The sequence below is a fragment of the Sarcophilus harrisii genome, chromosome 6 (assembly GCF_902635505.1).
Source record: "Sarcophilus harrisii chromosome 6, mSarHar1.11, whole genome shotgun sequence".
Taxonomy (NCBI): domain Eukaryota; kingdom Metazoa; phylum Chordata; class Mammalia; order Dasyuromorphia; family Dasyuridae; genus Sarcophilus; species Sarcophilus harrisii.
In genome coordinates, this window is record NC_045431.1 from 83,218,712 (window position 1) to 83,234,991 (window position 16,280).

The 16,280-nt window shown below is 35.5% G+C and overlaps 1 protein-coding gene across 1 annotated transcript in view; it reads right to left on the minus strand.

The window, feature by feature from the left end:
• The window catches only part of PDGFC (platelet derived growth factor C), a 219,674-nt gene extending 203,994 nt beyond the window's left edge, over positions 1-15,680 (minus strand). Inside the window, exon 1 of the mRNA XM_003773113.4 lies at positions 15,021-15,680. Within this exon, the coding sequence (XP_003773161.1) occupies positions 15,021-15,138 (118 nt within the window). The 5' untranslated portion in view covers positions 15,139-15,680. The remainder of the gene's footprint in view (positions 1-15,020) is intronic.
• Between the last annotated feature and the right edge of the window lie 600 nt (positions 15,681-16,280).

Genomic DNA, 16,280 nt, shown 5'->3' on the forward strand with positions numbered 1-16,280 from the left:
AAATTCCCTTTTTGACTCAAGGGTCTCTTTCTATGTACCTGTAAAACTTGCAAGGGAGTTTAAGTGGAAGGAAATATTTTCAAATTAAGGTGTATTCATTGTTTCTTTGTTGTTGTAATTACTTTTGACCCTCTCCAACCCAGTCCCCTCATTTTCTCCCTCTAAAAGAAGGAAAAAGGAGGCTTTTTCCCAGACCAGTACTCCCTTACCCTTAGGGGAGGATAAAACACAAGTTTTAAAAAAAGAAAAAAAAAAATAAAAGCTCAAAAGAAAATTTAAAGCCAGACCAAAGTAAAACATCCTGAAAGCAAGATTAGGGACTCAGACCCAGAAAAGAGAACGTTTACATTAGGAACCAGGCAGTGGTTAGAGCGATTACTTAGCACCATGGCAACAGGAAGAGGCTATTCCAAGTGAGCTCACAGCAGTCAGTCACAGAACCTCTGGGCTAGAAGGGCACTTATTAAATCACCCAGGGGAGAAAAGAGGATTGAGACAGGAGACCTCAGCATTATGTAAGGCACTGACAAATCTGCACTCATCATACCAATAGTTCTCTATACCAATAAACCAATAAAATACAGATAAAGTAATCAATCCACTATTAAAAGTAGGCCAAATTTCTAAGAACACTTTGAATTCCCTTAGCTTTTTGTAACCTTGAAATTAAGGAGTTAGCCCACCTAAAAGTGTTATTAAAAATGAGCCACTATTATTATGTCTCTGCCCAAACTCACACAGCTGGTCAATATCAGAGCCAAATTTACAGTTTTGGGTTTTTTTTTTATTGTTGTCATTTGTTTGTTTTTTCCTACTACACCAAGAAGCCCTTTGGAATAAAACACTGACTTTGTGAGTGAATGTTTGCACAAATTGATAGTGTAGACAAGAACACTAGCTCAGTAGTTGGAGAATTTGGGGTCAAATATAAGTAACCTTAAGTAAGTTTCCATGGGCCCTGTTTCCTTATTTATAAAATGAACTATTTGAATTAGCTATATTCTGTGTTATAGTCATATTATCTTACAAGATATAATGGAAAGATATAATCCTACAACATAATTTGAGGGGGGGAGACATTTTCAGTACCCTGGCACTTTAATAAACAACTATTTCTTTAAAATTTCAGTTTCTAAGAAATGGAAAACCTAAAAGTACTCAAAAACTAGAAAATTAAGAGAAAGTGAGGATCATCTTATCCAATCACATCAATTTACAAAAAAGTGAAACAATTTACCTAGGACTGTAAAATGACCATGGGGATAATTATATTAGCAATTAGAATAAATTATTTCTGATGTCCCTCTTAGTTCTAACATGGTGATAATGCATACATAAGTTCTTAGACTCAGTTCTCTTAATCACCAAATCCACCTGCCAACTCTAAAAAAAAAAAAAAAAAAAAAAAAAAAAAAGTCAAGTAGAAGACTGCTATATGAGAAATGAGATTCTAGTATCCACAAGCAATTTACAAGTGTAGTTGTTAGTACTGAATTAATATCCCATGACTACCATCTATTTGCTGTCACTTTGTTTGTATAACTTGGTCCTAAATAAGCCCACATAAAAGATCAGTAATTCTATATATTGCCAACAAAATCCAGCAGTAAAAGAAAGAGAAATTCCTTTTAAAATAACTACAAACAATATAAAGTTTTGGGAGTTTAGTCTGCCAAGACAAACCAGGAACTATATGAACACAATTACAAAATAGTTTTCACATAAAGTCTAATCTAAACAATTGGAAATAATATAAAGTGCTCATGGGTTGGCAGAATTAATATAATAAAAATGACAATTCCACATAAATTAATTTTCCTATTCAATGCCATACCAATCAAAGTACCAAAACATTATTTTATGGAACTAGAAAAAATAATAACAAAATTCATTCGGAAGAACAAAAGATCTAGAATATCAACAGAATTAATGAAAGCAATGCAAAGGAAGGTGGCCTTGCCAAACCAGATATAAAATTATAAAGTGGCAGCCATCAAAAGTATTTGGTGCTGACTAAGAAAAAGAGTGGTGGATCAGTGGAACAGATTAAGTACACAAAACACAATAGCCAATAATTATAGTAATTGACTGATAAATCCAAAGACTCCAGCTTTAGGATTAAAAACTTACTATTTGACAAATACTGCTGAAAAAAACTGGAAAATAGTATGGCAGAAACTGGACAGATAAACATTTCATACCCTATACTAAGATAAACTCAAAATGGATAGATGATTAAAACATGAAAGAGTGAAGCTATATGCAAATTAGGAGAGCAAGGGAATAGTTTACTTGTCAGATCTGTGGAGAAAGGAAGAATTTTTGACCAACAAGAGACAGAGAACATTATGAAATACAAAATGGATAATTTTGAATACATTAAAGTAAAATTGTGATTGCATTTTACACACACACACACACACACACACACACACACAAAACAATGGAACTAATAGAAGGAAAGCAGAAAGCTGAGAAATAATGTTTCTCATATGCAGGATTTCTCATAAAGGCCCCAGTCTCAAATATATAATTGAATCAAATTTATAAGAATAAAAGTCATTCCTCAATTGATAAATTGTCAGAAGATATGAACAAGAAATTTTCAGATGAAAAAAATTAAGCTATCTTATGATATATGATAATAGAAAAATGTTCTAAATTATTATTAATAAGAGAAAAAACTAATTTAAAACAGCTCTGAGATACAAACCCATAACTACCAGATTGGCTAATATGACAAAAAGGAATTGATAAATGTTGGAGAAGATATGGGAAAATTAGAATACTGATACACTATTGTTGCAGTTGTGAACAGATCTAATCATTTTTGAGACCAATTTGGAACTATGTCCAAAGGGCTATAAAACTGGAAATATCCTTGAATCCAACAACATCACTACTAGGTCTGTATTACAAAGAGATCATAAAAAAGTGAAAAGGACCACATGCATAAAAATATTTGTAGCAGCTCTTTTTGTAAGGACAAAGAATTGGACATTGTGGGGATACCCATAAATTGTGGAGAATGACTGAACAAATTGTGGTTATGAAATATTATTTTTCTATAATTTTTTTCTATAAAAAATGATGAGCAGGTGGATTTCAGAAAAATCTGGAAAAACTTACACCAACTGATACTGAGTGAAATGAGCAGAACCAGAAGAACATTTCATAGACTAACAGCAGCACTGTGAGATAATCAACTAAGGTAGCCTCTCCTCAGCAATACAATGATCTAAAAGAATTCCAAAAGACTAATGGTGAAAAATGCTGTCTACATCCAGAGAAAGAATTTTGGAAGCTGAATGTAGATTGAAGCATACTATTTTCACTTTGGGGCTTTTTTTTTTTTTCTTTCTTATGGTTTTTCCACTTTGTTCTGATTCTTCTTTTAAATGACTAATATGGAAATATATTTAAAATAATTATACTTTTATAACATATCAAACTGCTTGTTCTTTTAGGATGGATGGAGGGAAAGAAGGGAAGTAGAAAAATTATGAACTCAAAATCTTACAAATATGAATATTGAAAATTATATTTACATGAAATTAGGAAAAATCATATTAAAATAATACTAAAATTAAAAAAAATAAAAAATATAAATGTTACCTAGTACTACTTACTGATCTGGGCCAGTTGTGTGGACCCTAAAGGGATAAGAAATTTTATCACTGAATTAAAGAAGGTACAATTTTATTTACATTTTTGGCTTACATTTTCTTTCATAAAGTATCTCATGCATATTTTGACAGTATTACCAAATGCACTCAGTTTTGCTAATTTAGCTACTGACCTAGGACAGATTCATTTCTTTGACCCTTATATCTTCCTACTTATAAAATGATTGGATTGAACTAGAGTATCTCTGAGTTGGCTTCCATTTCTATGTCTATGAGCCCATAATTTATAAAATCAAGGTGCTGGATATTATCTTTATGTTCCTGCCAGGCATTAAAATCTTGCAGCTTTTTTTAATCTCAGTTAACTGATTGCCAAATATGGCAAACTAATCCTATTACCTTTGGGCCATAAGAGTGCCTTTGCATAACTTGCAATACCTTTCTGTTTATTAAGAAGTGTTCATTCTCCTCATTTTAAAATGCTTAGCCAAATTTATGTAAGTAATCGCTTTCTTGGGCAAAGTAGCATGTAGATACAACTTTTCATGAAGTTTGTAACTTTTTTTTTTCTGGGAAGTCTATAAATAAAAGAAATAATTTGGTAAATCTCTATTCTCTCTGATGTGTGAGGCAAAAATAGAACAGATGGAATAAAATAGAGTTTCTAGTCCATCTTTCTAGATCATTATTGCATACACACATATACATATATGCACACATACACACACACACAAACACAAACACATGGACTATGTAATTAGAAAAACCCCTGCTGGTGAGGTAAGACTTGAGCTGAATTTGAATAGTTATAGAGGGAAGGAAATACATTCCATGAATGGGTGGAAACATGGGCAAAGGTTCTGAGTCATAAATGAGCTCAGTCTTTTGTTTGGGGGAAGAGGAAGATGTAGACAGTAAGGATAGCTTAGCTAGAGCTTAGTTAGGGTTAGTGTCTTGGTGTAGTAAAAGTATATCCAGATCATGGAAGGTTTATAAAGTGGAACAGAATTCTTATTTCATTCTCTAGGCAGAGTTGAGTCATTTGAGGTTTCTGAGCAAAGAAGTGACATAATGAAATCAGTGTTTTAGGAGAAAAAAAAATATTTGGTGGCAGAGAGCTGGATAAGACTAGGGAAAAGAATGAGAGACATATCAGGGCTTGATAACCAAAACAAGGAAAAAAAGACAATAAAAGTAATCTGTAGTTGCTGGTTCCATTTCCTTTCTAAGCTCATTTCTTAATTTTTTAAAATGTGGTTCTGTATTATTTATTGATTGACTGAAACTACTTTCCCCAATATCCCTAATGCTCTCTTCTCAGACCATTTCAAATTCATTGCTAGTCTTCTGCTCTAATCCTAATTGATATTTCTGATTCATCTGCAACAGTTAGCCATTCCTGTTTATTGATACCATTCCATCTCCCTTGGTTTCTATAACATTGACCTTTCTTTCCACTAACACTGTCTACAATTTTGTCTCATTCTTCCCTTCTTTTTTTCTGGGTACTCATCATCTTCAATACTTTTGAATTCAGTTGTCCTTAATTTCCATCCTTTGCCCAATTTTCATTCTGCCCTTCATGATTCTATATTATGCCCATACTTTTAAACATCATCTTTATAATTTGGTCTTCTCAACTGCTGCTTAATGCTCACTCTATTCCAATATATCCAAATACTTTTTGAGTATTTTCAGTTTTATATCACTCTGACATCTCAGACTCAGTTACAGTCCAAAAACTGATCTCATTCCCACTCAAAGTATACCTTTTCTTCTCAGTTCTCTTTACATTGCTAGAACCACTCTTTCCATCACCAGACTCGAGCCCTCAGTCATCCTTGAATGTAATCATTCCTTCTCCTAATCCAATCTGTTAGTAAAACCTGTTAAGTCAATTCTGTCTCTGAAATATGTCTCATCTCCCTCCTTCTCTTCATTGCCTTTAAAGCACTCTAGCTAACTACTGGACAAACCTAATTGGCCTTTCTGTCTTTTTCAGATTTCTCTCAACTTGTACTTTCCATGGTTGTCAAAATAATCTTCATCATGCAGAGTACTGATGATATTCTAATTTGACAAACAGACAAACAAAAACAACTATCAAAGGTCCCTTGCTTTCTACTGAATAAAAGAAAAATTCTTATGTGTAGCATTCAAGACTTTAAATCTGGAACTATGTTGCCTGTCTACTTTGTTGCCACTACTCACATTCTGCTACAGTCAAACATTATTTGCTAGCTTTCACACATACCAGGTTGAAAATTTATAGAGTATCATTTATATCATATCTTGTATCTCCTTCTCTCTCTCTCTCTCTCTCTCTCTCTCTCTCTCTCTCTCTCTCTCTCTCTCTACATAACAGACATTTAAACAAATGGAAGAAAGAGTCAAAAATGGTATCTTGTACCTAGTTAGGACAACATATTTAAGATTAAAACATAAGATCGTCATTAGAAAAAAAAATTTGCAAATCAGCACCTACAGACATCCTCTGACCTCTATGGGGGTTTTAGCAACCTGATTTTGTAGCACAGTAGATACAGGCGCTGGGTCAGGAAGTCTCATCAGTCAGGAAGACTGATTTCCTGAGTTCAAATCGAGCCTCAGACAATCACTAGCTATGTAACCCTTGGAAAGTCACTTAACCATGCTTGTCTTGGTTTCCTCATTTATAAAATGAGCTGAAAAAGGAAATGACAACTCATTCCAATATCTTTACCCTAAAAACCTTAAATGGGAGGAAGGGAAGTGTTACAAAGAGTCCAATATGACTAAAAAATGAGTGAACAATAATAAAAATCTTCAAGAAACTCTTTTAGCAACCTGATATGAACATGAGACTACAAATATTTGCCAGATAATCAGTGAAAACTATAAATGTAATAAAAATGTTCTTATACTATGAATTTCATGTAATTGATTATACAAAGTTCATTTTGATTCATTTTGAATCCCTTTCTAAAGAAAACATGTAAAAGAATTAAAACATATGTGAAATGTTCATTTAAACTACAAGGTTCTTTGAAGCAAATTCTAGACATTTTTATCACCTTACCATGATAAAATTGTTTTCTATAGAAAAAAAATCACTAAAATTATAACAAAAGATTAAGGGGGAAATACAACTCTCTCTCTCTCTCTCTCTCTCTCTCTGTGTGTGTGTGTGTGTGTGTGTGTGTCTGTGTGTCTGTGTGTCTCTCTCTTTCTTTCTCTGTAGATAAATTTCTATATATAATTTTTATTTTTTCCCATTTTAAGCATTTTTATGGAATTTATCTAGCCTTCAAAGTAAAGTCAAGGTTCATTAAGAGGTTGAATTTTGATAATTTCCCAAAAATATCTTCAGGGAAGTAGCTCAAGATCCCTTTTTATAAGAATTCTGAAATTGTTTAATGCCTACCTTTTCTAGAACTTTGTATGGATTTACTTTCTGATTTGAATTAGAACATGGCAAAACCAAAATAAATTTTCAACCTAAACCTTCAAGATCCTTCTCTTGGAAATAGTCATAAGGAAAAAGAAAGTTGGTGAAATTTAGGAATAGGTTCGTTAGTTTTGGTTCTGTTCAAAGCCGAAATTACAATCTAGATTTCTAAGGTTCAGACAAAGGAAAAGCAACAAAGGAACAGGAATAACTTAAGGGATGGTTTTGTGGAGTGTTAAAAATAGAAGCAAAAGGAAATGAAAATCTAAAATTAGTCAGGTCAAATTTGGGAGCATTTTTTATGTATTTAAGCAACAGTATAGAGTTCTCAGACATTTAAGACAAATATGTAATCCCTTCATATTTTTTCATAGCTTTTCAATTAATTTTTTTTCAATTTTCAATTATTTCAATTAAGTGAATTGAAACAAAAAATTCAATTAATGAATTTTCAATTCATTAAAATTCTATTATCCTGCTCTTTTTGCTTCTAATGATACAAAAATAGCAAGTTATATAAATATAGACATTTTTATTATCTGATTACTCCAACATGCCTCATTTGTACCAGTAAGCCTGACTTTTTCCCTCTTTAATCCAATGTATTTAAACAATTTTACAAAAGGTGAAAACTTCTGTCATTTGATGGGTCCAGTAAATTTTTTAACTTAATGAACTATATCAAAGGAAAAATAAAATAGGGTTGATAATTAAGAGACATCAGATCATAGCACTTCTTGATTTGGTACGATTCATGTGTTTTTATAGCTGTAAATTACATGTTTTGAGGTAAGGTAAGCTCTGTGACAAAATAATAATAATAATAATAATAATAATAATAACAATAGAAAAGTGATTACCTGAATAAACAAGATAAACATTCAAGTCAGAAAAAAGAATAATTGAAACTTATATAGTTTTTTTCAAGTTGTTAATGTGTCCACACAGATTTCATACATTAATTCATTTGAGTTTCACAATTCTGTAAGGTGTACATTACAGGTAAGGAAAATGAGGTACAAAAGGTTGATGATAAGTTTCCATAACACAGGTTTTATGTGGTAATACTAATATTAAAATCATGGTCTTTCCTGAAGCCAAATCCAGTCAGCCTTCTATTCACCATATTATATTTTTACCTCTAAAAGGCATACAGATAAACCTTGCGGGTAGATTATAGATCTATAGCTGGAATGTGCTTCTGGAAGCCATGGAGTCTAGTTCTTCGTATTAAAAATGAGAAAATAGATACAAAAAGGTTCAGTCACAATCACTCAATGTCAAATCTAGGATTTGAACCTGAATCTTCTGGATTGAAGTCAAATGTATTTGCCACTACACCATACTGCCTCATGTCAATGCCGCTTAATCATTAATAGGACTTTAAGGTATGCTCTCCAGGACTGGCACCACTATTTACCCATGGTGTATACTGTCAATGGCACATTTTGTTAGATCATGTATGATCTGAAAAAGGATGCTTGAGTTAGCTAGACTCCATGTTTAAAGTTTCCAGTAGAAGGAGCACAGTGTCATAGCTTGAATTTTTGGATTTGCATCATATCTTGACTTGCCCCATTTTCTCCTTTTATCTTTTATTCCATATCATAATTTGTCTTGCTCTCTGTTAAGTGAAAACAGCCTGTTCTTATCAACTTTCCACTCTAATGCATCTACTCAGGTAACAAGCTAAGACATTTAGTTTCTAACCAGAATCATTTTACCAAGTTAAACAAATAGAAGGACTCATTAGTCAGGATATTTGGGATAAGTTTTGTGAATGATGTGGGCCCTTTGGCATCTTCAAATTATAGTTATGAATGGATAATCCCCACACAGATATATTATATTGATAGGAAAGTTCAGACAAGTGGTCATTTGCTCTAATATATTTCTCTCCTCAGAACACTGATGCTTTACTTTGTGAGGATATCCAATCAGCATAACACTTTGCAGTTCAAAACTCCCATGGCTCAAGAGAACACCCCAACTCAGCTTTTCCAGGAGCAATCTCCAGTCCTCCTGATCTCTATCTGGCCACTGGACACAGATGGCTCTGGTGGGGAAAATGAGGTAGGTGACCTTGCACAACCCTCCCCCACTTAAATCCAATTCACACTCATATTTCATGGTATCACCTCACTGATATCATGGTCCTCTGAGAACAAAGGACAAATAACAATAACAATGATTATGCTTTCATCACCACATTCAGCTCCTGACATTCTCAATAGGATACTTTCAGCCTGAACTAGAATTAGGTACACAGTAGTTAAAAAATCACCAGCAGCTCAACATACATACATAATAGAGGGGTTCCAACAAGGATTATTGCATAAATGTGCATTTTACTACTAGAAAAATATTATTCCCAATACTCACCTGCATATTTATTTTATACTAAGCAAAGTCATGTATATTTCAAAGACTTTAAGTCTTACTCCTGGAGAGTGATTCTAGGGATACAATTTCTACACCTTGTTTGAGATACTGAAATACTTATGCTTGCTTTTTGATCTCTCTACTACAATTAATATGAAGGTTGAATAAACAGATAAGAAGCAAGAATAAAGAAAAAAGGCCAACTAATTTTCCTAACCAAAAATTGCATTCCACTTTTCCAATTTCTTAGAGGAAGTTGTATAAGAAGTAGTTTGATATATGGCATGCTGGCTTCTGAGTTTGAAGTACCAATACATGTGAATTCACAATAACCTCAACTCTAACATATGCTACCTGGTGACCCTGAATAAATGTTAACTGCTTTACATCTTTTTCCTCTTTTGGGAAATGCAGATAATAAAGTTAGCTGTCTCTAACTGGTATGCTGGTAAATGTTTAACAACCAGATGTCTGGGAGGAAAAAAAACCCTCACAATATATTTTTATGTTTAATCTACATTAGTAACATTTTTTTCATGGCTTTCTTGAATTTAGACAATCAACAAAGCAATAAATCAAGCCCCAATATGTAACTGTGGGGACTTCTGAGGCATAAATCTTCATAGCAAGAATTTAATAATCAGCTTAAGCTATTATGAGTTCCCATGGCCAGCATAAGGATCAGATAAGATAATATCCAAAAGGCATTTTGTAAACCTTAAGGCACTACATTTTTGCCAGCTAGTATAGCTTCATGTTTTGTTCTGTTTTGTTTTGTTTTAATATTATCTTTGAATAGAATATCTGGAATTTAAATTTGATCTCAGAAACTGTGTGGCCTTTGAGCATCCTTGCTTACCTCAATTAGAGGATATATATATATATATATATATACACATATAGATATATAGATAGATAAGATTAGCACCTATCTCCTAAGCACTTAGAGAAAGCATTATATAAATGTTAATTTATTATGACCAGTGACACCAATACCTATTACAGAAATCAAGGCTAAAATAGGATTCAGTATCCTGTGTTCACTGAAATCACAAGTATCTTAAATTGAAAGAAATGTATTGGGCCAATGGTGGCTATAAAAGGGAAGAGGGAAGCAAAAGATATGTGACATTCAGCATATTTACATCTATAGAGTGCTTTTCCTTTCCAAATCTATTTGCCTCTACTATAAAGTATTTTTTTTAAAAATTCACTAAAATTGTAAATAAATCCATCTAAAATTTTCTCAATCATCAAGAAAGAAGATATAAATATATACACATAAGTACATAGTTTATGGAAAATAATAATCAAGTACACAAAATTAATCAAACTTCAAAAATCCACAATAATATAACATAACTAAAGTTAGATGTCTTACCCCTATTTTACATCTGCTTGCTGCTAAACAAAATTGTCAATGAGAGTATTAAAAACCATGTTGTAACAAGGTCAAGGAAATGAAACAGACATGTAGCCCCACCAATGCATGCTTAGCTTTTAGCCATAAGGTGAAAATAGATCAGGCAGTGGCACATGTGGCATTTGTGAAAAGTTAAACTTTTCTAATATGTAATTGAAAAGTATAGTTTTCGTGGATGTCAAAAGTTTCTGAATTACTAATAAAAACAAAAACAAGATTTACTACAAAATAGAGAACAGTTAAGCGTAGAATGAGAGGAGGCTTATGACTTGAGGAAGAAAGGTCAAGAGTTTCTGAATTACTAATAAAAACAAAAACAAGATTTACTACAAAATAGAGAACAGTTAAGTGTAGAATGAGAAGAGGCTTATGACTTGAGGAGGAAAGGTATTTCTTCAGCAATTTTTGCTTATTTTAAAAATATGATTATATTCCAAACAGTATGGGAACGTCACATGTCCAGAAAGATGTAAGATGCATCCTATCAAGAATCCATAAAAAGGCTCCTAACAACCAAAATCATGTTATAAATAAAAGCCAAATTCTTCAAGGGGATTATCTTGATTCTACTTAGAATTGATCTGTTCTTACTTTAGACATTTTAACAAAATTAGTCATTTGTTTTCTCAGTCTGATAGTTTGTAAGCAGCAAATTGGGAGGGGAGGAGCAAAGCTAGAACCAGGAACACTGACAATAAAGACCGATAGGGAAAATGAAGAAAATAAAGCACAACATTTTAAAAATGGAAAAAAAAAAACAGGAATATAAAATCCTTAGGTACCTGGGGCCATTTACTATTGAGATGAAAAATTCTAAGCCCTTAAAGGGTGTAATGACATCACTATATTCATACAAAGGACAATAATACAGTTATAATGATCTTTAAGTCATCAAGGAAATACTAAAATGTCTTCAATAGTTTCCATTAAGTAATTAAGTAGTAATTAAGTAGTAATAATTAAGTAGAATATGTAAATTATAATATAGGATACATTTGAGAAATATGTGCATTAAAATAGCCAATTTCAAGTTTATATACTTAAAAAATAGACCAGTTATCTGAAAGTGTCACTTTTCCCACTCAATTTAGCAGGCACCACCTATTAAAGACCAGTGTGAAGATTTCTAAGCAGTGGGAGAGAAAGAGTATTTAGGAAAGGAACAGCTTTTATACACCTTATTGCCTAATTAGAGGATATGAAATAATATGCAAATAATTATATTATGAAATAAAACCATAAATGCATAAGGAGTAACAATAAAGGAAATGAATTTATATTTGCAGGTAGATAGTAAAGAATATCAAGTCAAAATTGAGCTAGAAATGAAAAACTAATCACAAATTTCTAGAAAACAAAACAACAACAACAACAACAACAAAACCCTGCCATTACACCTGGGAAATAAGGCTTGCTGACAGGTAGGAGGGAACTCAACATTCATCTAGGTCGACCATGGCACTAAATTTAGAAGGACTGGCATTGAACCCATGTCTTTAGACCCCAAATCCAATGCCCCATTACTGCTTCCAGTCAACTGGGATAGGCTTGGAGCTAGTTCAGGCAGGGACCGTTGTGGTCCCTGGGAATTCTTGGAACCAGTCCAGGCTTGTGGGGATCCTTGAAGTTGAAAATGAACAAAGGCCAAATATGGCCATCCTGGATCAATATGGCCCTCTAGGGTCTGGCTGTTTGAAGAACATTCAGAGAACAGTACAATGACTGGGTGAGGCGAGGATAAAGAGCTAGAAGCTGATGTCATTTGTAAAGTAACATCTGTAGGGAGTTTTGTGGTTATAGAATTGAACCAGTTTCATAAGAAAGCAATAACCAGGAATAAATCAACAGCTCATTTACAAACACTGGCACAAGGAAAGGGAACATATAGTGAGTAAAGTTAAAAGGGAGCCTATGCAACATAGGAATTCTCTTTAGAAATCTACCTGTTACCCCCTGAAAACTTAAAATTATGAAATAGAAAAATCTACCTGAGAATGGGCAGGACAATAGCTCTATACTGCCCCCTAGTGTTCTTAGGTTCCCTTCTCCTTGGGCCATAAAGGCCATTAGGCCAGTTCCACTGTTTCAATCCCCTCCCTGCTTCTAGTGGAGAGCTAAACATAGCAGAAACACTTGCCAGCTGATTAGGATACAAGGCATGAATCTTCAGAGAAGAGTTGGGTATGGTCTAAAAGGGACAGAATGTGGCTTGTCTTAGTGAACTCCTTTCTTACCTGAATCTGAGAGCCTCCCAGACATGTTAATAACCAGAAAGTGATAGGTGAAGAACAGGGCCAGACAAGCTATCCTCCCCTACCTCCCACCCAGAAGTGATGGGTGCAACAGCCTGAAAGGTCCACCAAGAAACAGAAGTGATGTTAAGTGACAGGTGGAGGGCATACAGTGGGGGGAAATGAGCCATCTGATGGAAAGAAGTGTTTTAAATCTGGAGCACTTGAGTTGATGAAAAATTTAGGGGATGAGATGCAATACTTTTAAAAGTATGTATTTTACTGGACTGAGGACTGGGTCTCTGATTCTTCTGATCACTTTTCCAAGATCTCTTTGCAATTCCTCAGATTTGAGACTAATCTGCTGTGTCTCTTTGATCAACAATTTAGGCAGGTGCTACATGTCATTACATTAATAAATATTAAGAAACAGCAGTATTCTATGTCATATACTCTATTAATTCAAATATCTGCAAAGAAGTCCATGAATTCTTATCCAATTTTGTAAACTGTGTTGAATCATCCTTCAGTGGAAGACAAACACTTTTAATGTCTCAAGTTCAAAGTGAAGTTTTTAACCACCACAGTACTTAAACTGTCTTTTCAGCTATTGTGGTTTAAAGTTATTACTCTCTCCATCTCTGATTTTCTAGGTATGCATGTGTGTTGGTTTGGCCTGGACAATGTGAAGTAATGACATTCTTGCATGCTGAAGAAATGTCATACAAACTAATACAAAACATGTATATTTCTATTTTTTTCCTTGCAACATTACCAGTCTCCACTTGAAAACAGGGTGTTTAATAGTCTAATTTTAGACAGTCTGCATTAACATTGTGGTTTCATGAGCAGTATAATATTTCTATTTACAGAGTGTTCTTAAAAATGACTTCATAATAGTAGATCAAGAGAAAAGGTGCTTCAAAATCGAAATAATGTAAATCATATGGGGTTCAGAGGCTAAGCAAATTACACACCCTGAAGCTGTCCTGGTTCTATGAAAGGGGCCTTTCTCCAGCTCTGCTCAGTCCCAGCCCAAGGGAACTTGCCTTTGAGAGTTTTCTAAACATTTCAGGTACACTTGAAAGCTGAAAGTAATTCTCATTTCCTATGCAGGATTAACTCCTTTCCAGCACACACACAAAATAGCCTTCATTCAACAACACATACAAAAACACAACACCAAAGCTTTAAGGATTTAAGGATACAAAGGTGCATTTAAAAAAAAAATTGGGGGGGGGGACACCTTTTCAATTCTCTTAAAACCTTTCCAAGAAGTCTGTGTTTTTCTTTCTTTTTTTTTTTCCCCTTTCCTATCTTCTGGTTGGTTCACTGTTGCTTTTTTTTTTTTAAACTTAAAGTGCATTACACAGCGAGGGTGATAAGTTTCCTAGTGACAGTAACATGTTTATGATATATGTGTTATAGATTTATATATATACATATAGTCTCTCATACACAAATAATCTCTCTCTCTCTCTCTCTCTCTCTCTCTCTCACTCACTCACACACACACACACACACACACACAAGAGTAAAGTCAAACTTGCCAAATCTCATTCATTTTGGCCTCTAAGGAATATTCTCAAACTATCCCCTAGGCTATTGAAAGGTTTTGCAATAAGTATAAGTGAAAAGTTCATTTTTCTCATTCCGGCTAAGCAGCAGTCGCACTCATATCATATTGTCAGGGCAGCTTCTGAAGTTGCAAACTACACGTAATCTCGGACATCCCGTGCCAATGCACCGCGCGCACATTTGCATGGCTAGACTATCACTTATGGGCATGTCTGTATTGCACGTACCCACGCACACTAAAAGGCATAATTTTAATGAGCAGAGACCAAGAAACAAGGGAGAGGGAAAAAAAGGGGGGAAAGGAAGGAATGAGTGAGGGAAGAAAAGAAAGGGGGGGGTTGGGGGAGTCTTACCGTTTTGTTCCTTGTTGCTGGAGAACTGGAATTTACTACTCAGATTGGACTCAGCCTGAGCTCCATATCTCTGGCTGGCCAGGGCAGATGTCAGCAGCAGTACCCCGATGAGGTGCATTTGGCTGATTAGGGGGAGAGATCACACACACCAAGCTCTCTTAGATCTTCAAGTCCCGAGTCTCTTTCACCACCACCAGGAGAAGGCTGCCTTGGGGTGAAAGCGCTGAGCCTGCTCTGGCGGCAGAGAATCGCAGGGTAGTTTCCACATAATCCCATCCAAAACTTTTTTCCTAGAGCCCTCTTCTGTGTCTCCAGTTTTGTGTGTGTGTGTTTTTAAAGGATCAAAGCAAAATCTGGACCTGAACCAGTTTCCCAAGGTTTAAACAATTCTGAGCTGTGCCGAACTGGTGGGGGGTTGGGGGGTGTAGTGCTGGTAAAACGCACACGCGACCAGAGGAAAGTAAAGGGAGGGGGGGCGGAGAGGGAAGAGGAGACAAGTCACTTGCAGCGACTCTCAAGCACCTGTCAGCTTTGGGAACCAGAAAGGGACGAAAATCCAAGAAAAAGGCGAGCCGGGGAATCAAGTGGAGCTTGAAAGGAGACGATCCTGATCAATAACAAAGCTGCAAAGGGATGCACGCAGCTTTTCTTCCTCGTCCCCCTCCCCCTTTGCCCCTGCCCCACCCCCACCCACCCCCAAAGGGGGGGAGAGGGAAGAAAAAAAGTGTGTGTGTATGGGGGGAGAAGCTTGGTAGCAGTGTTTGTCTGCCTGAGCTGGACAGCGGGCGGGCGAGGCGAGCCGGAGATGGTCCCAGATGGCAGGGTGAGGAATGAAGCAACAAGCCCCCACCTCCCCACCCCCTAAAACGACTCCGGCTCTTCTTCTGCTCAATCGCGGGCCGGGAGGGCCAGGCAGGCGGCTGCGGAGAGAGCTGTGGCCGCTCTCCTCTCTCTCCAGCACCTGGTTTGAGTTTTACGCGACGAGTTCACCTTGTTTGGATGATGTGCTTTCCCCCCTCCCTCCTAGTTTCTTTTCTCAAGTCCAGGAGGAAAAAAAAATCAGCAGCTCAGGGTCCCCATGGTGCTTCTGTCCTAATCCAACCCCCCTCCCGCCCCCGCCCCCTACTCCCCGAGGCACTCGTCTTGCCCCGCAGTGCAAAGCTTCGGGACTTCTCCAGTTGTCTTCAGATTGGGGGAGGGAGAGCAGGAAAAGTTTGCATGGAGAAAACTCGCTTTCTCCTCCCCCTTTTTTTTTCTCCC